The sequence below is a fragment of the Anser brachyrhynchus genome (assembly GCF_964034855.1).
Source record: "Anser brachyrhynchus genome assembly, chromosome: 12".
Lineage (NCBI taxonomy): Eukaryota > Metazoa > Chordata > Aves > Anseriformes > Anatidae > Anser > Anser brachyrhynchus.
Genome location: NC_137707.1, coordinates 16,326,526 through 16,349,325, shown reverse-complemented (window position 1 = coordinate 16,349,325; position 22,800 = coordinate 16,326,526). Strand labels below are relative to the sequence as shown.

General features: G+C 35.9%; 1 protein-coding gene across 17 annotated transcripts in view; it reads left to right on the top strand.

The window, feature by feature from the left end:
* Positions 1 to 22,800, top strand: part of FTO (FTO alpha-ketoglutarate dependent dioxygenase) — a 247,898-nt gene that overhangs the window by 45,398 nt on the left and 179,700 nt on the right. For 14 of the 17 annotated variants that reach the window (XR_013938641.1, XR_013938642.1, XR_013938643.1 and 11 more), the window contains 5 exons: positions 4,024 to 4,684; positions 7,205 to 7,276; positions 11,426 to 11,569; positions 20,305 to 20,384; positions 22,169 to 22,312. Coding sequence is in view for 14 of the 17 variants with exons in the window: in XM_080553053.1 (XP_080409179.1) it covers positions 4,024 to 4,684; positions 7,205 to 7,276; positions 11,426 to 11,569; positions 20,305 to 20,384; positions 22,169 to 22,312 (1,101 nt within the window). In the remaining 3 variants the exon portion in view is untranslated. The remainder of the gene's footprint in view (positions 1 to 4,023; positions 4,685 to 7,204; positions 7,277 to 11,425; positions 11,570 to 20,304; positions 20,385 to 22,168; positions 22,313 to 22,800) is intronic. The other 3 variants (XM_080553056.1, XM_080553052.1, XM_080553055.1) reach the window with 1 other exon arrangement.

Genomic DNA, 22,800 nt, shown 5'->3' with positions numbered 1-22,800 from the left:
TGAACCCAGCGCTCACCCCGTGCTCTGATCTCTTAATGCTTTCCTTATGTTAGACGTAGCACAATGACTGGTTGGAGAGTTAAAGAAGTCCAAAGTGTTTTCATGTAATGTGTCGGAAACGTGTTTCCACTCCCTGACTTCTGAGATATCAGCGTGGTGTTTATTTAAGGTAGAATCTTCACTACAACGTGTAAAACTTAATGGTAAAATAGTTCTTAAGCGTGTAATCTTAAAACAGAACCTAAAGGTAACATGCCTCTGACCTGACTGGCTGGCAGTAAAATGTGGAAGGCATTACCTCTGCAGTTCAGGAGGGAAATACAATGTTGTTACCTTTATCAAATCTGCGTGCTTGCTTTCTAGTACGTGTTTTCAGGCACTTAGTTGCTTTACATCATAGTGTTATTTCCCGCCTTCTGTTTGTAATAATTGTTTGGAATTTCACATGTGATTCACATCAGAAACTCGGTGTATTTAATAATGTAAAAATGTGTAGTAATAATGACTTCTTAAATATGCCATAACAACCAGCTACCACATTACATATGCTAATCTGACCTGAGCACATCCTATATACAGAACTATGTAAAGAGCTACCGAGATACTCCTATAGAACTGCTAGTGCTCTTTTAATACACATTTGCATAATGAAACAATTCGTGCAGTAATAATCTTTATACATCACAGCATAAAATGTTGTTCATTGTGATTGTGAAGTACGTATGATCTCTGTCAACCTATACCCCCACATCTGACTGTAGCTTGTAGCTGTAAATACTTCAAACTTGCCGTTACTACTTTCAGTGGTTATTCTGTACGGATATTTTTCACTATGTAGTTCAAATGCTGCAAAAACAAAGCACTGATTGAAACAAATAAGACAGTTCGTGACCTCTGAAGGAATTGTTTCAGGCTTTTGGCAATTCTTTCTCCAGTTTATGTTCAGTTCTTTTAATGAAAGCTGGGATCCAGTATTTTGTGCTCTGGACTGTAGAGGAACCTTCAAAGTAGATACCTGGAATGATTTTCAAGCTTTGGTGTTTAAAGTTAAGCATGTAAATACTGTTGTCAGAAATTATTATCTGTAGATACTATTATATCAAATTAGTTTTTTTACCCTCTTTAGGAAACTAGTTTTTGGAAGCCATAAAAATGGGTAAAGAAAGGGAGCTTCACTTTAAGAATTCACAAGCAGTGGTGGCAACATTTATAGGTAAATTAAGATTTATTATGTTTGATCACTATTGCTAAAACAGGCTTCCTTTTATAGTCACCTTCTTAGTAGAACCACAATCCTATAAAACCTTCTCGCGTGTTGTTGGTTAACAACATGTTGTGATGCAAAAGTCTATTTTCATGCAGAAGAAAATGTGCATACTGACTGCTTGATTTGTATTTTTTAAAGGCACCTTTTAAAATTATTTTCCTGAAAGGCAGGTGTAAGTCTGACTTGGAAGTGGGAGTACTAGATAAAGTGGTTTTGAGTTGTACCAGCAGGACCCTGCAGATGTAAGCTAACGTGATGCTTTTGTGGTCATGGGTTTAGTGTTTAAAAGCATTTTGAACTTGAGCTGATCACAAAATGCGAGAGTAAAGAAGTGGCTCTCCATCTTTTTTAAAAGCTCCCTTTAAGTATTGGAAGGCTGCAACTACAGTAGCAAAATTTTGGGATCAGTGTTGTGGATCTGCGTGCTCTTGCCCTGTTGCCCAGTGCTTTCAGGTTTCACCTCACCTTATTTCTGTTCCCACAACACCAGCAGTATCTTCCTTTCCTCAGGGCAGTGACCGACTTTCTGACAAAAGGAAATGAGTGTTGTGAGTGGTTCTGAGCTTCCAACGTGCTAATTGACACCTGATAATTGACATATTACAGCCTTTCCCTTACTAAGGGTATTAGTCTGTGTTTCTTTCATCTGTTAATGTTAATGAAATAAGTAGGAATGTAGTCTATTTAAGAACTTACTCTCTAGTCTTCATCTGGTTTGACAAATGGTCTCAACAGTTGTTCAAGATGATTTACAGGCAGCCAATAAAAGTTATGATTATGTAATACTTGCTTCCTTAGAAAGCCATATTAATAAAATCATCCAAGACTTCTTGGAGTGGGCAGCACTATTTCGCATTCAAAGCAAGATGCTGCTGATGAGCAGCGCCGTGCTTGGCTGGGAGTTGCTGCATGCCCAACCTGCTGAATTCTGAACTCCAGCTGACAGAGGTGGCGTAGTCAGAAGAGGATGGGAGGGAAGAGGATGTTACAGGTGGGGAGATGGGGGTAAAATAAGTTTGGAAACTTTTATAATTAAAAAAAGGAAGCTAATTGGCATATGTTGAGGAATGTGAAAATAGGAAGGACCAGAATGTCAAGGAATATTTTGAAGATAATGGACTGTAGTGCAGCAGAACGGTGGCTTTTTTGACATGCTACATTCTATTATATTTTATTTACTTTTTATTAATTGCATCAGTTTTATGTTTTAAATCAGTCTTGTTTGTTCTCCCATTAGTTGACAAATAATCTATACTAAATCAACAGACCTATAAATACCTACAGCATCTTAGTTACCCTTTAAAAATATTAATGCAGTATTAATCTTTTTACTGTTTTGGAATTTTCTGAGGTTCGTGAATTAAGGGAAATCAGAGCTAACCGTTAATGAAGTACTCTGACCATGCCTTTTAAAACTTTTTAATCCAAACTGTTTAGGGCTGTTGATTAAACATTATAATTTACCAACTACAATAGTAATGGATCTGTAGTATTCTAAGAATTTCTTCCTAAATTACTTTCTTGCCTGCTGGTCACAGGTTACTTCTCCTACCTTTCACTTCCTTGGCCGATTTTCTGCAGTTCCTAGCTTTTGGTTTATGTTTAATTCTCTTGGCCTCATTTTTTCCCCTCTTTGTTTTAAAGGTACTTTTATCTTCCCTGTAAAATACCTTGTCACAGGTCTTCCTTCTTGATTTGCGAGATTGAGTAGTTCATAACTATAATAGGCATTTGGTTTGTAAGATTTTAGCCCCTGTGATTGTACATAGTACTGCTCTCAGTTTTATTAAATCTGCTTGTTTAGGCTACTGAATACATGCGTACTTTACTGCTTTGGACTTGATTCATATTGGCTGATGTTCAGTTGCTGTGATCCAACAGTAAACACTAGCAACATAAGGCTTAAGAGTAGAGAGATGGAAAATGCCAGACTTAAGAAGGTTCCAGTAACATAATGGAATTCAGAGCAGTGTAACCCAGCCATTTGAGATTGAGACTCTTCAGCATTGCAGTGATTTAAGAGATGGCAGAATGCAGTGACGATGTTGCCATCTAGCAAGGGGCTATTAAAATATTTATTGAGGAAGAAAGTAATTCATATGGTGTTATCTGATTTTATGTCCGTTTCATATGCTTTTATCCAAGATGGTACGTCAGCGATTTATCTAATAGGTACCAGCAAAATGGGTTTAGAGTAGGAGTGAGGCTGACCAAGTATTTCCTAACCACTGAACCTGAATAATGGAAGTATGGGAGCAGACCAGGGTGTCGGTGTTGTGCTGTAAGTTACTTCCCTCCAAGTATGAACAAATTCAACTGCAAGCAAAGAATTTTGGTGGCTTTCATAATCTCTGACATCATTCCAAAATGATGTCAGCAAAAAGGCTATAGAAGTGTCATATTGCTATGAAAAGACACAAAGCTATCTATACTGCCTTATAAAGTTGATCACAAAGCTGCAGATGTCCTTTGATACATTTTGCAGTTTTAACAGAGTGGAGTTGCTTTTAGATGACACTTTATCAATGTTGTGTTGTGACATTAAATACTTGCCCTGGTGATACTCTGGTTATAGGCCGCTGTGCAATATGTTGGACTATGAATATCAAATAACAAATACTAGCATCTATTTCTTTACTGTGTTTTAGACTCATGCTTGATAGTCTGTGAACTTATCCCTGCCCGTTCTTGAATGTATGAAATACTTTGGCTCATGTGGAAAAATAATTTTTGTTTTTTCTTGTTTTCTCTTTCAGTGGAAGACCAAGTATTCCAAGCTAGTTTTCAGAAAATCTGATACAGTACCTGAAGAACTCCATCAGATGGTACAAGAGAGCTTTTTGACCTTGCGAAAACACGATTGTTTCTTTCAAGATCTTGTAAGGATCAAAGGAAAAGATTTTTTTACCCCAGTGTCTCGTATATTAATTGGAAACCCAGGATGCACTTACAAGTACTTGAACACAAGATTATTTACAGTTCCTTGGCCTACTGAGGGTTATGAAATAAAATATTGCAGTCCTCAAATACATGATGCTTGTAAAGCATTAATCAAACTTAATGACTACTTGCATGTTGAAGCAGTCAAGGCATTACAAGGACAAAATTTGCTTGAGTCCAAAGAAACTGAAGATACTTCTGTAATAGATAGGGAGCAAAACTTTGCTACTTCTCTTAGGGAGAAAGGGTCTGTCTCACAAGATCAAAGCAGTTGTTGTGTACCAGAGGATGACTTCACAAGTCTAAATAGCAGAACGTCTTATAACGTGACTTTATTAAATTATATGGATCCTCTACAAATGCTGTACTTGAAACAAGAGCCTTATTTTGGAATGGGGAACATGGCAGTGAGTTGGCACCATGACGAGAATCTGGTTGAAAGGTCAACAGTTGCTGTGTACAGTTACAGCTGTGAAGGTGAGTAATGGGAGGTAGTTTAATATGACTTGACTAGTGAAATAAATATCTTAAATCCCTGAAGTTCTTTTATGCTTCCTTGTGTGTACATACAAAACCACACCTGCTTGCTAGAGTAGGTTTGTCACTTGCATCTGAATACATTGTGGTACTTAAGATCCCTGTTTTTAAGACTTATCTTCATTTCCCTTAACACCTTTGCAAAATATACCTGTGTTTACTGCAGCTGGCTCTAGCAGTAGTTCTCTGAGTAGATTTAAAAACTGCTGTAATTGACTTCCCGATTAAGAGCCAAGAAATCAAAATCTGTCAAATAACTATTTTAGGCTAAAACAGGAACATGTCTTCTGTCCTTTAAAAATGGTTTATTACAGTTGAGATCACTGTTATTAATCATATACAGATGTGTTTCTGCTTTATAATGATTTTACTACTGTCCTTTCCTTGGCAAGATCATTCTGGGTTATTCTTGTGTAAAACTACTACTATATTTACTTGGAAACTGTACACATTTTGTATCTACATGCTGTAGTGCCACTTCATGTCTTGTGAAGGACCTGCCAACACTTCTGTAGTTTAGAAGAGTGCAAATTTTCCATTAAGAAGACACGTCTGACAGGGTTTACAGGCTCTTACTTAAAAAACAATTTAAATGCAGTATTAGGGGGGAAAAAATGTGCTTGAAGAGTCATTAAATATTTTTTAAAGTACCTTTCCTATTTTAATCTTTATTTAAAAACAGAAATGAGGATATTTTTTTTCGTAGCAATTCTGAACAAAGCCTTGGATGTTTTTTAATAGCTTCCAGTTTTGCAAACATAAGATTAGAATTTAGACACTTGATATGAATTTGCAAATGATCCCTTATGTATCATAGCTTACAAGTGACTTCTAGTACTTCCAAAAAATCCTTTCTTTTCTTCAAAACATGGGAAAAATTCACACTGTCTTTGGGTAGGCTTTGGCTGAAGACCATTATGTAAAAATAATAGCTTATGCTTTAACGTGCTTTCTGTTGTTAGTTTTGAAATGAAGGGTCGCTTTGTTACTTAACATTCAGTAGAAATCACCATGTGTACATTTTCCTGGACATAAAACATCAGCTTGCTTAGCAAACTGAATGAAAAAGGATTCCCTAACCAGTAGAAGTGTCACATTCTTTTCTAAGTTTTTTTTTCCCAAGCAAAGATGTTGCTATCTTATGTCTAGTAAGTATATTTTTCAGAAGTACTGTAGATACAGGAATTTCTAGAAACATTTAAATTAGAGAACCATAAACATGACAATAATAATAGTATTTGTGAAGATTTATGGTAGCATCCTTAAACTTTTTACTTCAACATAAAACTTGCTTGTGAAGGAGAAAAAAATAGTTGAGAGAGCTATAAATTAACATAGAAGTTGCTATGTTTAGTCATTACTGCGTCACTTGAGTTTGTTTCTTGGAGTTCAGCTGGTTAGACAAGTAATTACACTGTTTTAAACCACTGCAAATTTTATGCAAGACTTGAGTGACAAGGGTAGAAATGTCTTTGACGTATTTACACCAAAAATTATGTAGGCATCTATGTGTAATGAGTGTGCTTTTGCCAAGAAGTACAAGATGTTTTCCAAAATGAAAAAATAAATAAAATAAAAGGTTTTTTACTTGAAGAATTTTAAAATGATGGGAAAACTTACAAAAGAGCTTTCCAACAATTTTCTAACAGTTATTTGTCACTTAAAAATAACAAAGCAAACACAAAATTACCCTAATTATTGTGACTAATTTTGCAGTGATTCTGAAAGTTTCGATCATCTTTTATTGTGTTATACGAATTAATAAAATCATAAAAAAATCTTTGGCAGGAGCTGGCAATACTAACAGCTCAGTATAGCTGGAGATGGTGTAAAAGATACCTTTTTTTAGGAGGAAAATAATTTATGAAGTCAGATCTAAATCTGAAGGAAGTTGAGCTTCACTTGGTAGCTCTTGAGCATGGCTCAGATTGGTTCCATGAACTTTGGAGGGAGTTAGTGCCACATCTGGCTGAAGATTGTTTTTAAACCTTTGGAGAACTGTATCTTGACTCCTGTTCCCATTTTCCATAAATAAGTTTGCTTTTTATGTCAGTGTCTTTTATTGGTAATTTGTCCACTAACTCAGTATTGAGTTAGCATTGAATTCTCTCTTGAAGTATATACACGATGACAGAATCATTATAGAGTATATAATAAAAAGAGTAGAGATGGTTGGAAATTTTTGGTGGAGCAGTTCTTCCTCAGAAAATGTTGATTAGATGGATTTTTAATTTTCTGGGATAAAATACAGATTCTGCAGGGAACTCCTACATCAGGCATGTTGATTTTGTTACAGCTGGCTTGATTCTCTTCTTAGCTAAGTTGTGCACGTTTTGTCAGCCTGCTCTTCCCCTGGTTCTCTGTGGTCACTCAAGACCCTGATGGTCTGTGGCATCTCCTTGTCTGGGGAAACTGGGGCTTGCAAAGCTTCATGACTGATGCTCACCTCTCCTGGCACAGAGGCAGAATCCCCAGCTCTTCACATCTGGAACAGCAGGAGCCCTGGGAGTCAAGCATTTGTACTGCACCGAGGTAGCTGTTTGATGGTTTAGAGATGTACAACTCAGTTTATATGCTTTTCTTTTTACTTCAATTTGCAGTTTTGTGTCATTTGTTACGTACTTATTTCATTAGATGGTATTAAAGCAGTTACGAATGTAATTGAAACAACTTCATTTGCTTGTTCATTTGTTCACTGTTTGATGCCATAGTCAAAGTTTAATGTTTGAAACTTTGATCAGTATTAATTGAAGTAGAAACTGTTTCTAATATGCTGGAGAAGAAATTTGAGAGCCAACAAAAAGATACTGGAACAAGCTGATATTCTAATTACTATCACTGTTTATTTTCTTGTTTCAAGTGTCAAGCTGTTTCATAGCAACTTCAATTGAAATGCATTTAGAACAGCAAGATGGGATAGACGTTTTGCTCAGTGCTCATCTGAATAGTAATGATTTTTATTTAGAGTAGAATACATAACAGCACTAGGTTAAAAGAAGATTATCAATTGTTAGAAATAGGCTGTCATGGAAATTAAATATTCCCAATTTGTGTGTATACTGTGTGAAAGTGCCTGAGTGGTAGTCATGGTGCATAAGGCATACCTGAATACAATCTAGAATGTGTTCAATTACGCTGTCACTAGCATTATTTGGTATTAATTTACTTTAATAATATATATCACCTAAAATGAATATTCAAGTAGAATGATCAGGTCTGTAACTTGTAGATTTTGGCCAGTTTGAATTTATTTTTTGAGGGAGTCACATTTTTAATGATCAAATTACTCATATAATAGTAGACGTGACCTTCCCCCCCCATTTGCTAAGAATATATCATTATTTGTGTTACCTGTTGATTTCTTGAAGTTTTTGACTATCACTGATTTTCATCAAATCACCTCTCCTTCAACAAAGATGACAGAATATTCTTAGTTCTTGTTTTAGTGCTTTAAGTCTTGATATATTTGGACATAGTATTCTAGATGGAAATAGGTAAGAGCAATGTCAGCAAATATTCCTTTTTTTTTTTGTGAACGTTAATTGCAAGAGAGAGTTAAAATGTTAGTACAGTCTGATCTCTTATGCTATGGCTTTTCAGTAATAAGGCAGATGAAATTACTCTGGATAGAAACTCATTCTTTCCCGCCAGCTACTGAAAAGCAAAGGATGGTCTTCTTTTTTCACTTACCTTGTATTTAACATCTAGAAATTGTCATGGAAGACTGTAAAAATTCCAGTGTATATATTTCATTAAACTTAGAAAATGTTCCCAAATGCTTTTACATTCTGGAGAAATTTAAATCAATCTGTAAAGTGTTGAGGTTAATAACAAAACTGGATGTTTACAGTCCTTGTTTGTAGCAATACACTGGCATTGGTTCCATCCTGTAAGAAATGATGTCTGATTTAAAATTACATTTAGGATATAGCTTGGCAGTACAGTTTGAGTTGAATAGAGAACATTTAGGTTTCAGAGTGCCAAAAACCTCTAGATTTTTGTGCCAAATAGCAAAGTAGCCTTTCGAAGCTACTTCTACTTTCTTTGCTGTGCAACAATAGCCAAACTAGATCCAGGAAAAAAAAATTAATGTTGTTCTGTATCTAACCATGACCTGAACCTGATAAAATCAGGTCTTAGAGCTGCAACATCTCTGGAATTTGAGCTGTCTAGCTAAGGCATGGCATTGTGGCCAATTCTCTACAGCTACGTCCTCCTTCATGGCTCTATCCTTAATTACAGGTATGAGCTATTACATTGTAGCAAGCTTGTTACCTAGTTATACTATTCCATTTGGGATGCAGGCACAGAAGTTTCTTGCAGGCCAAATTCTATAACTTTACTGAACAGAGTTCAAATTTGCAGATAGTTTTATTGTATTCCCATGAAGTGCTGCTACATTGGACCATTTCTATATAGTCTACTTCAAGATAAATACATGTTCTTAAGGTGCTGTGTATAAAGTCCACATGATTTACTCTCAAGTGCCTAAGGTTTAGATGCATTGAAATGTTTTCACTTAAATGTGAGCTGTTATTATCTTAACATATACAACAGTCAGTCATACTTGGTGTGACATACAGAATTTTAGAATAACTTCTTGTTAGGTAAATTTTGTCAGTGCCACCCAGAGATATACCACAAATGCTAAGGTGTTTTTCCCCCTTCTTGCTTCTGGAAGAGCTTGTATTTAAAAGCTAGTGTCAGCTTACTTCCATTTGTTACCAAAATAACATGGTAGGAGCAATCGGTTTCAATTGCTGCTGATAATTATAAGGTGCCATAATTGAGAATATAGAGAAAAGGAGTCTGAGCTACATTTGAACTCTGTACTTGAGCAATAAAAAATTTATCAAACTGCAAAAAATAAGTCATTTTAACGAGCACATTCCAAAGGTGCTGGATTTATGAGGAGACCCCAGGAAACTTTGATTGAAATTGCTGTCTCTGATTGTAGTTCTATATTTTATTGGTGCCATATTGTGAACAGTGCTGCTGCCAAAGTGAATGGGAAAGCAGCATAACAGAGAGAGTTAACCCAGAAAGGTTACCTCTTTTTATAATAACCATGATGTATTGCATTAAAAATGTCTTGAAAGCCATCCTATTTGCAGTTTTCAGAAAGCATTTTTTCTTAAATTAAGTTACGATTTATCTGAGCGGGGCAGAAAATATGAAAGCCCCTCAAAGACTTTAGTATTGATTTTTTGGAGTGTTTGCTCGCTCTTGTTTTCTCATTTGTGTGTTCCTTGACAGAAAGGCCTAGAGCTGCTCCTGAGCCAGAGCTTCAGCGGGATGAGAGCAGCAGCAGCAGGGGGGATACGGGCGATGAATGTACAGTAGGACCTTTAACTAAGGACTGTAGATTAGCTTTTTAAAATAGAGCAGATTGGTTCTCTGCTTCCTGATAGTAGGCGATATTTAATTGACATAGGAAGTTAAGACACTTTATTCGTTATTAAAGGCTGTCCCCAACAAACGTTGCAGTGACCACGTGAGATGAATGACTTGAATTTTTTGGAATTGAGTTCAAGGTCAATTTTATGTGCGTGTATTATTATAGGAAGAATACACATCTTTATTTTGGTATTTTGTTCTAGATTAAGAAAATACAAAAATTATTACACAAAAGCACATTTGGAATGGACAGCAACACGGGGACAGTCTGTTCCTAATGTATATGCAATTATTGTGCATGCTACTTTGGGACACAGACTATTACTAACATACATGCAATTATTATGCATGCTACTTTGTTGATGATTTCTAACAGTTGACTGCTGTTCTGTGCCAATTGCTTATTAAAACTTCATCCTTTCTCTGTCAAAATGCTCTGTGACATGAGCCATAAAACTGTTATGCCATAGCTCCCAAATACCTTGTTATAAATGCTGACTGTATCTTTCAATTTATACTGCGGTGAAGTAAGCTTATGAAAATAGTTCAGAGGGATTAAGCTCTAAATACTATTTTTATGCAGTGGATTACTTTTTCCCCAAGCTCTACACATTTGTGTTGCTTAATGATAAGGAAAGTGTTGTGACAAATGCATTGAAGCTTCATTGGCTCTTCCACATGTTATCTATCATGTTTGACTAATAATTTTGAGAAAAGAATGATAGATACGATTCCCAGGTTCTCTCCTATACCTGGTTGTCTAGATAGGGTTTTGTGCACATTTTTCACCTTACTTTGCCTCAGTTTGATTCAGTGAAATTGCAACTGTTAACAAATTCAATTGTTTAAGATGCTTTTGCAGTTTGACTTGAAATTATTTTTAGAAATTATCTATTTTTACATCAGTGTTCTGGCTTTTTAATTTTTTTTCCTTGCTTGCACTTCTCGTAATGTTGTAGAAGTGGGCACAAACTACAACTCTCATTATGGGTATTTGAGAATGTCAGAAAAACTTGAGTCTGTTACGAACTTTGATTTGCCTTTTCTTTGTAGTTAACATGAGTTTTCATCTTAGTAATTGAAAGAAATTCTTGATTATATGGCATTTTTATACCTATGGTGTACTTTTGACTTGGGAGTTGTTGATTATACAAGGTGGATATTTGAGAAAAGTTAAGACTGTACCAATGTGGGATATAATTAAGTTTGTATTGTTAGACCAGATAATGTATTTTATGGTACTTGTCTTATTTCTTCATGGTGTTTTCCCCTTTATCTTTAAAGGTTCACCTGTTGAAGAAACTTATGATCAGAAACTGGAGGGAAGAGACCCAGCTGTTTGGCACGTAGGCTTGAAGGTAGCATGGGACATAGAGACACCTGGATTAGCAGTACCACTTCGCCAAGGAGACTTCTACTTGATGCTTGGTAATTTTCAAGGGGCTAGGAAATTGAATGTTCTATTGAAAACACAGAAACTGATACTTGAATGTAAACTTTCACACTTTCAGTTAGGACTTGTTTTAGCAAGACAGAGGATCTGGCTTGAGAATATAGTAAATTCTTCCTACCCTGCCCAATTCCATTGTAATTTGGGGATTTTTTTTCTTACAACGTTTCTTTTGCTTCAGACAGGAAAAAAAATATCTGTTGAACCAGCAATTCCAAGTGTACAGGCCAGACTGCAGAACATACGTAGAGTTTTCTCAGATCTTGTGAGAAATGGAGCTCTCCCTGATCCTTTTATTTGTAGATGACGATTCCTTTATTAATGCAGTCTTAATAAGTTACTGTGAACATCTGTATCTGTATTGAACAAATTGGAACTATGTTGAAAAAAAACCACTTCCTGTTTTTGAATTGGATTATGGATTGGCTACATAAGATGTAAACTATGACTATAGCAGTCTTTAAATTGTTTGGCTCTGTGATTCTCGAGGTAGCCGTTACACTAATCTGTGGATGTTTTATTGGTCACCATTTTTAGACAAGAAGACATGACACTTTTCTCATTCCACTACACTTCTCAATGTGTATATTCAAACATAGCATTTCCCAGTAGTGGGATTATACTAAGATTGTAATGAACAAAGCTGTCATACTTCAAGAGTGAGTCTGTCTCATGTGCAGTGGATTTAAAAAAAAATAATAAAAAATAAATTAAAAAAAAAAACGACTATTAAACAGCTCGTGTACTTGAAGCTGAGCTCACACACAGGTTTTCAATCCAAAAAGTCGAGGCAAGGACTGTGCTTAAGGCTTGTTGACACAAACTATTTTTTTCTTTTGGCTTGTGTTTTTCTTAGCTATTTGTGTTTTAGCAAATTTAATTATAAATTGCACAACCAAAAAATAAAAACAACCTTTCTGACATTGTTGAGTTTGCCTGTCAAGCCAAATCACTAAACAGACACCTTTGATGGGTGAGAATACTTTCAGTGTTCACTGTTTGTGCCTTAGAAGGTAGACACTACGACACTTCTTAGGTTGACCTGTCCCACTGCCAACTTATTGGGCTGAACAGTCTTTTTCGCCTACCTTCTGGCCTCCCAGTACATACGAACACGTTTTAGTTAATATATGCAATATGTTTGTGGGCAATTAAAAAAGTGTGTGTAGGTAGGTAGGCTGCCTGTGCTCTTATGTATGTTCAGACACGAACAAAGTGTGTTAGATATGAGATCTTATGCCATGGTTGTGTACATGGGCCTCCCTTTTTTGTATGTGGGATAACATAGGGTAGCAGCCTGGAGGGGAGACAGACATTTCTTAGATAGAAGTGAAGCTGAGGTGGCAGCTAAACATTCCTAGAAAGGCAGTTATTAATCCATTTCTGTGTAATACTGATTGAAGGATCAAGTAAGGCTTTCATCTCATCCTTACTAACTGGAAAGTTTGTGCATAATCAGCTTTGCTGGGCAGCAGATTCAGAAGGCAAGTAATAAAACAAGGGGACTGACCACTATTTTTATTGCAAAATACTGTAAATTATGGTAGTTACCAAATCATAAGGACATTTCTTATTCTCCAGTGAAATTTATATACTGTAACTAAAGTATTGGGAATGCTATATGAAGGGAGGGTCAGAAAGTAAGTTTTTTTAACAGAAAACATCATGATCATGTTTAGATGGAAACAAGGATATATTCAACATTCTTTTGAAGATGATGTGTAAATCACTTTCTTATTAATACTTCATGGAGAGCTATAGTTTGAGCTCTGTAGACCAGGTGTTTGATAATCTCTCTTGCATTTCCATAGCCTTTATTTTTTCTCAATTATTTTAAAAAAAAGTGTTTTTAATTGGCAGCAGTCTGAGACTACTCTAAAACTAGCAACAGTGTACATCGGAACTGTCTTTATCATTTTCTATTACTGGAAGTGAAAGACAGTATAGATGGACATATACGGTTGTAGCGTATTTTTTACTGTTCAGATTTTGTAAACTGACTTTAATGGGAGACATTTTGAGGATGCCCTCTAACAAATGAAATATAAAAACTTTTTATAAGATGTAACTTGACAATAGGGAACATAATTGTAGATTAATTTAGCTTGTCCCTTTAAACGTTCATCTAATCCAGAATCTCATTTCAGTAAGCCTAATCATTTTGCTAGCATTACATTAAAAACAGTGGACACAGTATGCCAAGTATCTAGAAAATACAACATTAGAACGAGAGTATTGCACCACTGAATATTAGCTGGTAGTAGCTGTTGATATAGATGGTATGGTTGGTAGGACTCTGACTATCTTTTGACGCATCCAGTTGGAGCAACTAATATGCAAACACTGCAATTTTCAGTTTTCAAATTTTTCAGTTTCAGAAATGGTATAGTGCTTACTGCTTTATATAAATGTTGTGAAATACTGAAGTGGCAAATTCAATATGCTGTTTGTAATTGAAGTCCACTCCTAATAATTCCTGTAAATAATACATATTGTACCAATCAAATGTATGAAGACATGGTAACTTGTTATTTCTTTGAGAAGTGTGCGAATACATAAACTTGTAAACCCTGATCTGAGTATATCAAAGTACCAAAAAGGGAATTTAAATTTGTTTTTAGTATTTCTGTTAGATATTTAGTACTGCTCATGTTCCTTTCTTCGTTGACTCCGTAAAATGTTTTTTGTTTGTATAGGTGGAATTTTAGTAAAATGCAGTCTTTTAAGATTTACACCTTCATTCTCAGCACTCCTCTTCAGACAAAATAAGCCATAATTTGTTTGCATGTTGGTACTAAACATGATGTGATCAAATCATCCATTTCAAGATGAGTTATTACAAGAACACTGATGGATTTTGTTTCAACTAAATGAAACAAAGTATGTAATTATTCAGTAAGATGGACTTTTTTGAGGCTTGCTTTTCCTAACATGAAGAAAAAAGATTTGTTGGAAGACTGTAGATCTGCTGCCTAAAAACCTCAAATCTGAACTTTATATCACTCATGAAACGGAAACACTTTAGCCCAATTTAGAATAATATATTGGTCTGCAGAGGAAGTGCATACTGAACCCTGCTGTCTCAAGTACACAGTCAAGGGGTGTCTAATATGAAACGTGTTGGGTGCATGCAATAAATCCAAAACGCGTGGAGGTGAGCAAAGGGCCCCATCTGCTCTGCCCTAGAGCATGCTTAACTAGGGTTGTCATGGTCTTACTATTAAATTGGAATCTTTCCCCTAATCTTTGAGTTAGACATGACCAGATTTGCAAGCAGATTTACAATTTTCACTAATTTTCCTACCATGACTTCAAAACATACTTAACAAAAATACACTCTGGACTTTTTCAAAGGAAGATGATTTACTTTTCTGCAGCTGTTTCCCATAGATCAAGCTCTTGCTTGAAGGTTAGGGTTTTAAAACAGCATGAAGATGAACTTGGAATCTTATACCCTTCTCTACCCCCCAGCAAATTATAGTTCAAGAAGCATCAAAAAATTATTTTCATAACCATCCAGAAGTTGGGTGCACACATTGCAGAGGATGGCTTGTGGTTAAAGATAAGTATTTAATGGAAACACTTCCACATGTGTATAGTGGCTCATTAAACTATTTCTAGATATTTAATCTGCTTCTATTTCCACAAACTAACTTTTGAACCCTTTTTGCTCTCTAGCATCTTGAATGCGTTGTAGTTTTTTAACCCCATGTTTTTCTTGACTCTACATTTAATCCAAATGCTATATTCCTTGATTAATAAGACTTCGAACCCCAGAAACTTACTTGTCGTTACCAAACTTTGATCACAAAGTTTGGCAAATTTCAGACATCTTTATTTAGTTGTGTCTTTTAATTCACGTGGTGTTTTGTTTGTGCATACTTTTCTTGTTTAAAAACTAAAAATATTTCTTAATCAGGGCCAGATCATCTCTCTGGCTTTCTGATACGAAAGCTGTACAAGACACACTCCATTGACCTGTAATTTCTAGGGGAAGGAGACATAACCTTCCTCGTGCTTTCTGCTGCCATTCTTACAGTAAAATTAGTTTGACTTGATTTGCCTGTTGTTGAAGCATTACTTGGAGATGTGTGAAAGAAGAGCTGGTTTCTATCACCTCCTGTCAATCTCTGTAACCATCGCATTATGTTGGAGAGTACCACGTGATTTGTGAAGCATGTGCAGACCTGCATGTATTAAATCCGTTTAATTAATTAATGTTCCTTGTAAAATGGTCAGATAAGTTTGATAAAATGCCACACATGTAACCTTCCCCTCCTGGTAGTTACTGCTATTCTTAAGTATTTTAGCATAGACGTGCAAGCCCTCAGCCAACCTTCAGTAGTGATGTAAGTAGGCAGACAAAAATAGAATTGAATAGAATAAGAAATTAAAGAAAAATATTGTAGTGCTTTTGGAAATCAGACTGTAATATAGTTTAAAGTATGTTTATGGTCATTAAAATAAATTGCACAAGTCCTTTTCACTTGTAGGTATTTGGTACGTAGAATATCAAAGCTTTTGCCAGTGCTTTAAGCCCCACTGTACATTTTACCTGCTTCATGAAACACAAGATAACTGTCTAAATAAAAAGTTCAGGAAGAACACTTCTAAGAAGATAGAAAAGACAGCATAACCCCATGTTGCTAATCCTGAGAGCATTTTTGGAAATTGTGGTTTGTCTTCCTGGGAAGTGCTTCACCTGGAAGTAACCACAATTGTAGCTTTTAGTCCATGCTTGTTTCAGTAAGGATTAGATAAAGATTGATTTCCTTTCTTTCTACCTTGCATTTGTTATATCTTAATACAGTGACGTGGTATATAGTCATTGTTTCTTGGACTGCGTTGGCTCGTCACCACACTGATGCTCTTCCAGTTCAGTAGAATTAGTTGAGTACGCATACATCTGTTATATGTACGTAGATATATGCGAATTTATGTCCATACATAATACATATATCCAGTAAGCTGTTCTTTTGACAGAGGTTCTACAAGCAGAGGGCTCTATGTTCATATTGCCTAGAGATTACTGAACTATGATTCTTATTTGGAAAAGGAACCCATCACATCTATCTCAAGGCAGCAGAAGAAAAATTGAAACATTGTGGTGTTTGATTGGATCACCATGCTATATGATAGTGTACTGTTGTAGTGTGTCCCTGTTATGCAACATGAGATTAATAGCAAATTCTTAACCTGAAAAATCGTAGTGAAAACACGGTCTTACAAACTTGAAACCTAGAAAGCCTAAAAAAAAACAAAAAAGCCTAGAAAACCTAAAAAATCCTGTCTGAGGGAAACTTAGGCTGAGTAGAAAGCATACTATGAGCTGTGGATAGGGTAGGGGCTGCGAAGAGCATGGTCAGGAGGACTGGCAGTAGCTTCAAGCAGTGGAGGGGACCATGCTGAGATTCGGGCGTAACAAGGGATGTCTTTGTGAAAAGAACAGGAGGGCAGAAGGCAGTACAGGGGAAGGACAAAGATCTATGGCATGCGCTTGCCCCCACAATCTAAAATGGGACCTGCAGCACCCAAATTCCAAAATGTGTCTGCTGTTTCTAAACAGAAAATCACCAGGCATCTTGTCTGATAGGGGGGACCCACTCAAAGAAAAATAGTCTGCATCTGATGAAAGAAGGATGGTCAGGTGTTAAAACATCACTGTTACTTTCAGGAGTCTTCAGCCTGCTTCTCACATGGAATTTCCGTGCAAACTTTAGCAAGACCTTTATCCTCACCTGGCCTTTAGTTTTTTCTGTGCCAGTTACCAACCTCACAGAAGTCTTGCATGGATAAATGTATTCAAACCCCAAGTACCTTAGATAATATTTTTTTCTGCAGGTGTGAAGAATAAGAATTTGTAATAAATAAAAATTCAGTTTTCTCTGTTTTACACAAGGTGTGTTACCTGAAATTTCTGTCGCTGGTGATTCTGTGAAAAGGAATTGTGTGCATTTGCAAGTAATCAGATCATCTGCTGAACAGTCTTACGACTTCTTAGTACTTCATCTGTAAAGGCAAAATCCTTTTGCTTATGACCTCCAAATTATTTAACCAGACTTCAAGTTGATAACTTTGTTTTTCAAGGTAGTTTTGGCCACCTGTGCACAATCATATGTGTGATTAATTTCTTTCAATAAATCTTGCCCAGACTTGGCTCAGCTAGTAGTCCTATAATGGGATCTGGCCCTAGAGTGGCAGATGATTCATTGGGAAGTGGCAGGCAGAAAGTACTAGAAATAAAAGAACAAAATTCATTTAAAAGAAATACAAGTTTTGCCTTCTACACATATGCTGGAAGTCATCTCTTCGTACTCATCCACGTTAGCCTAGTGACTAGTGGCACCATGGCATCCTGTTAGTGCAGGTAATAGCAGTTGCTTTCATTGCCTTTGCTTTGATTCGGAAAATTCTCTTTGGTTATCATAGCACTTGAGCATGTTAGAATGATTGTCTTCTACAATTACTATTTTAAAGTTGGGTAATTTGTGATGTTTTAAAATTTGTAAACATATGAAAAGCCTGTGATACACTTTAGAACAACTGTTTGTGCTAATGACAGTGTTTTCCACAGATGTGGGAAAGTTTTGGCAGGAAAGCAGTCATTTTAGCAGAAAACTGTAGTCCAGATTTAAAAATGTTGTAGTAATAGTCCTAAAAACGGTTGAAGGAGAAGGGATTGTGTTGATAGTTCTTGAAACTCTACCAAATACATTGTAACGTTGGTGTTGATTGTGATTTCAAATTAAAAAGTCACTTCTTGTGTGCTACATACAGATCATATAAGTTCTGTTTTTCTAATAGGTATTGAAATGAAATCTCTATTTCACAGTCCACCTGAATTTGTGGAGAGCCCCGTGTTTTAAGGCAGAACAATGCCATGCTGGCTCTTATTTAGGACCACAAATTCAGGAGAACTGTATGACAAATAATTTGCCTGCGTGAAGTTTTTCAGAGCAGGACTGATGCATATATTCGTAAATTTATGTAACTGGAGAGGCTGCATTTTGTTTTTTCTGAACCTCACCAGTCAGCACCTAGTCATGTAAATGTTATCTCTGTGTACTGTATCTTACTTAAAACTGTGAGGGAGTTGTGGTACTTCTGACATGGGTGTCCAAGGAAACAGTTTTGGTTTGGCTCTCAAATCTGAATAAAAGCTTTTGCTGCTGAACAGGCAATGGCCAATATAACAAGAAGTGCTTTTTCTATTCAGTTAATATATTCAAAAAAAAAAAAAAGGTAAATCTTTACAGTAATCAGTTAAGATCTAGAACATTTATTTTTTCAAATATCCTTTGAGACACACAGACTATGAAACTTCAACTATTTTTGTGCAATTAGTCTTAGATGAATTATAAACTTTTAAATTAAAATGGCAGGCTTGTTTATATAAGTCATAATCGATTAAGGACAACTGGAAGCAATTTCAAGGGGTGTGCTCTACAATGAAAGATTTGCCAAGGGTTTGAATGAATGTGCAAATCAAAATGTAACATTTTTGATGCTATTTGATACATAAAACACACCAAAATGAATGGGCACTGAATGAAGTGGTGGAAGTGTTTAAGTTAATTTTATGTCATAGTTCTTCTTGAAAGTGATTGTGATATTTAAATGTTGCCCTGTCCAGAGATAATACTGTTCTGTGGCCCTTGCAAAATTTGGCTCTATGTAATTTCGGTCTTAAATGCCTACATAAGAAATTGCTCTTTCCTATTTGGCTTTTGGTAGGCTTTTGCTTGTTTTGGAGCCCTTTTCAAGCTTTTCAACTTCACATATCTGCAAACGTCATGTGAAAAGAAAATAAGCCTCCCATCTAAATGTTCTTAGTGGGAATTCAGTCGCTGTTTGTAACGCTTGTGTGCCTATTCTTCATGTAAACGTCTCGTGTTTTTTTTTTTCCCAGGTGATGTTATCTGCTGTTTTGGGTGTGCACTTTGTTAATAATTGCTTATAACATTCATAGAAAGAAGACGTTGTTCTTACAACTGGGGTGAATTGAGTCATTCTTCTGAATTATTTAGGCTTTTATCATTTTGAATTTTCAGGCTTGTTAGAAGGTAAAGAAAAAGTTTCAGAGCATATCGGTTTTCAGTAATAAAGAGAACATCATTAAGCCTTACACACTGTTCTTTTCAGTCTGGTGGACTGTCATTATGGTCAGAAGAACCTTTTCAAAAATGAGCAGGAATTCAGGGGTCAGGTTTCAGGTATGCAAATATTGGTGTTTTAAACAGAAATTGTATTTATATGATGGAAGGATGAAGCTTGTTAACTTCTCATCATGCTGTATTAAAATGGCCAAAGCTAAACTCCCTGAAAGAGTAAATACTGATGAGGGTATAGACTCCAAGTTAACTAGGATCCTGCAGCTTTCTATTCTAGTTCTTTTCTGATGATGTCTGTGTTTGGTTTTGCTTGCTAACTCTTTAGGTCATCTAGTTTTCTATATGGTTTTACTTAGTCTGTGCTAACTCATGTAAGAACAACCCAGGAGTTACCTTACAGCACATCTTGACATATTTTCCTGAATGTCTCGTTGAGTTTGAGAGGACAGCATCATTTTAACACTAAAATCGTTTGAATTTAAAGCGCTTTATGAGCAGCATTCAGTGTAACACGGAATGTTGCTACTAGATTTAAACTGAACTTTTCCAGAGGAATGTATAACTTTTTTTGCCTTACTTAAGGTTTCCTAATTTTTCTCTAGATGATCTCAATACGACACATCAGCACTGTGTTCTGGCTGGCTTTTCACCTCGATTCAGCTCCACTCACAGAGTGGCAGATGTAAGTATAAATGTGGGTAACTCTTTAGTAATTTGTAAAGCTAATATTCTGATACCGTAAATGTAGCATCATGTTGTCTTACCCAGAACTGTGTTTGCAGTTATGCTCATGTTTCAGGCTATTTGTTTATTATTGGACTGATGTATGGTTGCTTCTACATCAGTAATTTACCTGAACTCACAGTCACACGTGTAAGATATGATTTAGGAATGTGCTCTACCACATCTCATGGATTGCTAAAGTGTAGAGACAGCTGCATTTTTGACTGAAATTAGTTGTTGGTTTTTTTGGTTTTTTTTTGATACGTTCATCTCCCAGTCCTAGATGAAAAGGCAGTATTAATGATGAGAGAAAAATACTCAAGGCACATGTCAGCAGTGCCCACTGGCTAAAATGGCCTTTAGGAGGTCAGAAAAACTAAGATGAGTCATGAGTATGCTTTAAATGGGATCTTTCTGTGCATCCAGGGATGGAAGAACTAGAAAACTGATACAGAGCTCCTTCACTGAGTCATTCTGGGATAACCAGACTTCAGCCTGACACACTCAAGTGTTAAGATGCTTTTATTTACTAGACTTCTATTCTTTATTCTTGTCCATGGCGTTATCATTAGTTTTATGTAGTATTTGAATGGGAAAGCATATAGGAACATAAAAATAGACTGTAGCCTAAGATGATATTTTAAAAAAATTATGGCTTTCTTTTGTCAGCAAGGCAAAAAGTACCACTACTGAAGCAAGAGAAATACATGTAAATGTATACTTTTTTTCCTGGCCTCCTAGTTGGTGCAATAATGGAAGTGAAGCGATAGCACCAGACATGGACACAAACATACATTGTAGTGGTAGTAAAAAAAAAAAATAAAAAAATCCCATTATTTGCCAAACAAAACTATACTCTGCTCACTCGAACTGGACTTTGGCATAAGCAATATTACACTGTGCATTTTAAAAACCAATGGTTCTGTATTTTACCTCTCTTTTACTTTGAGTCCTCTGACCTACTGCTCCTGTCTCTGTGTTACTCTTGCAGGAAAATACACATTTATTTTCACTGTGAAAAACTTCTCTGTTAAGCGATTATGCTTTGTTTTGGTAAACTGTTGTGACCTTAACCTGTATAGTATGAAAATATTTGTTTAAAAAGAATATGAGACCGGTGAGGTCCTTATTGAAGATGATTCCCGGGAATCTAACTGAAGGTACAGATAATTAATTGAAAATAATTAGAAGATGTAGTTATCTTCCTTTTTTTTTTAATTTTTTTTTTTACATATTTCCTTGTAATTTTTGAAAGAAACTCAGTGAAAACAAAACAAAAGCAACAGAAGTGCAGATCTGTTTTGTTCATATTATCTACAACTTCTAAGCAAACAGCACTCTTGAGTGGATGTGGGATTCCATTTAAGTGTTACTGGGAGCCTACAACTACATATACAACTATGCGTATACAACTGATTATTAAATATCCTCAAAAACTGCCAGGAAGCAATGGAAAGTATGGCCGTAATTGTAAAGTAAATTTAAAGGTAATCCTGTTCTTTCTCCTTTCAAATTATGGTTTACTTACTTGTTATGTTTGGTGGATTAGACTTTTGCATAATCTACACAAACAGCTACATAAACAAACTAGAAGACATTAAGATTTTGTGTAAAAGATCATAAAATAAAGTTACAGAAATACATCCTTTCTGCTCCTTCTATTATTTCAGAAGCAAGTAGTATATTTGAGAAATATGTATGCTTTGACGCGACTAAGTATCCATTTTTATTATATCTTTATAGTGTTCAAGAGGAACATTGGAATACATATTTGGACAATGTGAACTGGCGCTCCAGAATTTACAAACTGATTCTAATTCAAGGGCTTTATCTTTGAAATCACTGGAAACTGCAGTTGTAAAACAAGTGGAAGAAATACATAATGAGGTGAGATCATCTGCACTGAAAGTACTGCAGCTGGATTCTGACAGGTGCAGTCTTGTGGTGTGTGTTCAGCAGCTCACAAGGCATTGCACTGTGAAGTTTAAGTGTTTTTTATTCCCTATTTACTTGTTTACAGTGATTGGGATAAACTCAGATCTTATCATTGCATTCCCATGAAGTTTTCATTTTTTCTTTCCCAAGATCCTTCCTGGGAGAGGCAGAGTAGTTTCAGTAACATCGGTTTCATTGTGCCAAATCTGCCAAATCACAGGGTGGTGGACAAACCAAACTACTCTAGTCCTCCTGAAACAAGAGGGGGGAAAATGGAAGGAAAGCACACACAAAATTTTTCAGTTGTTTGTCAGGTGTTAAGATAGTTGCCAGTCTTTTTCCAGAATGCCAGGTGTGAGACAATTGCGAATATGTTCTTAAAAGCATATTATGAAGAAAATGTAGTGCAAATAATCGTGAAGAACGTACTTCATTCAGCA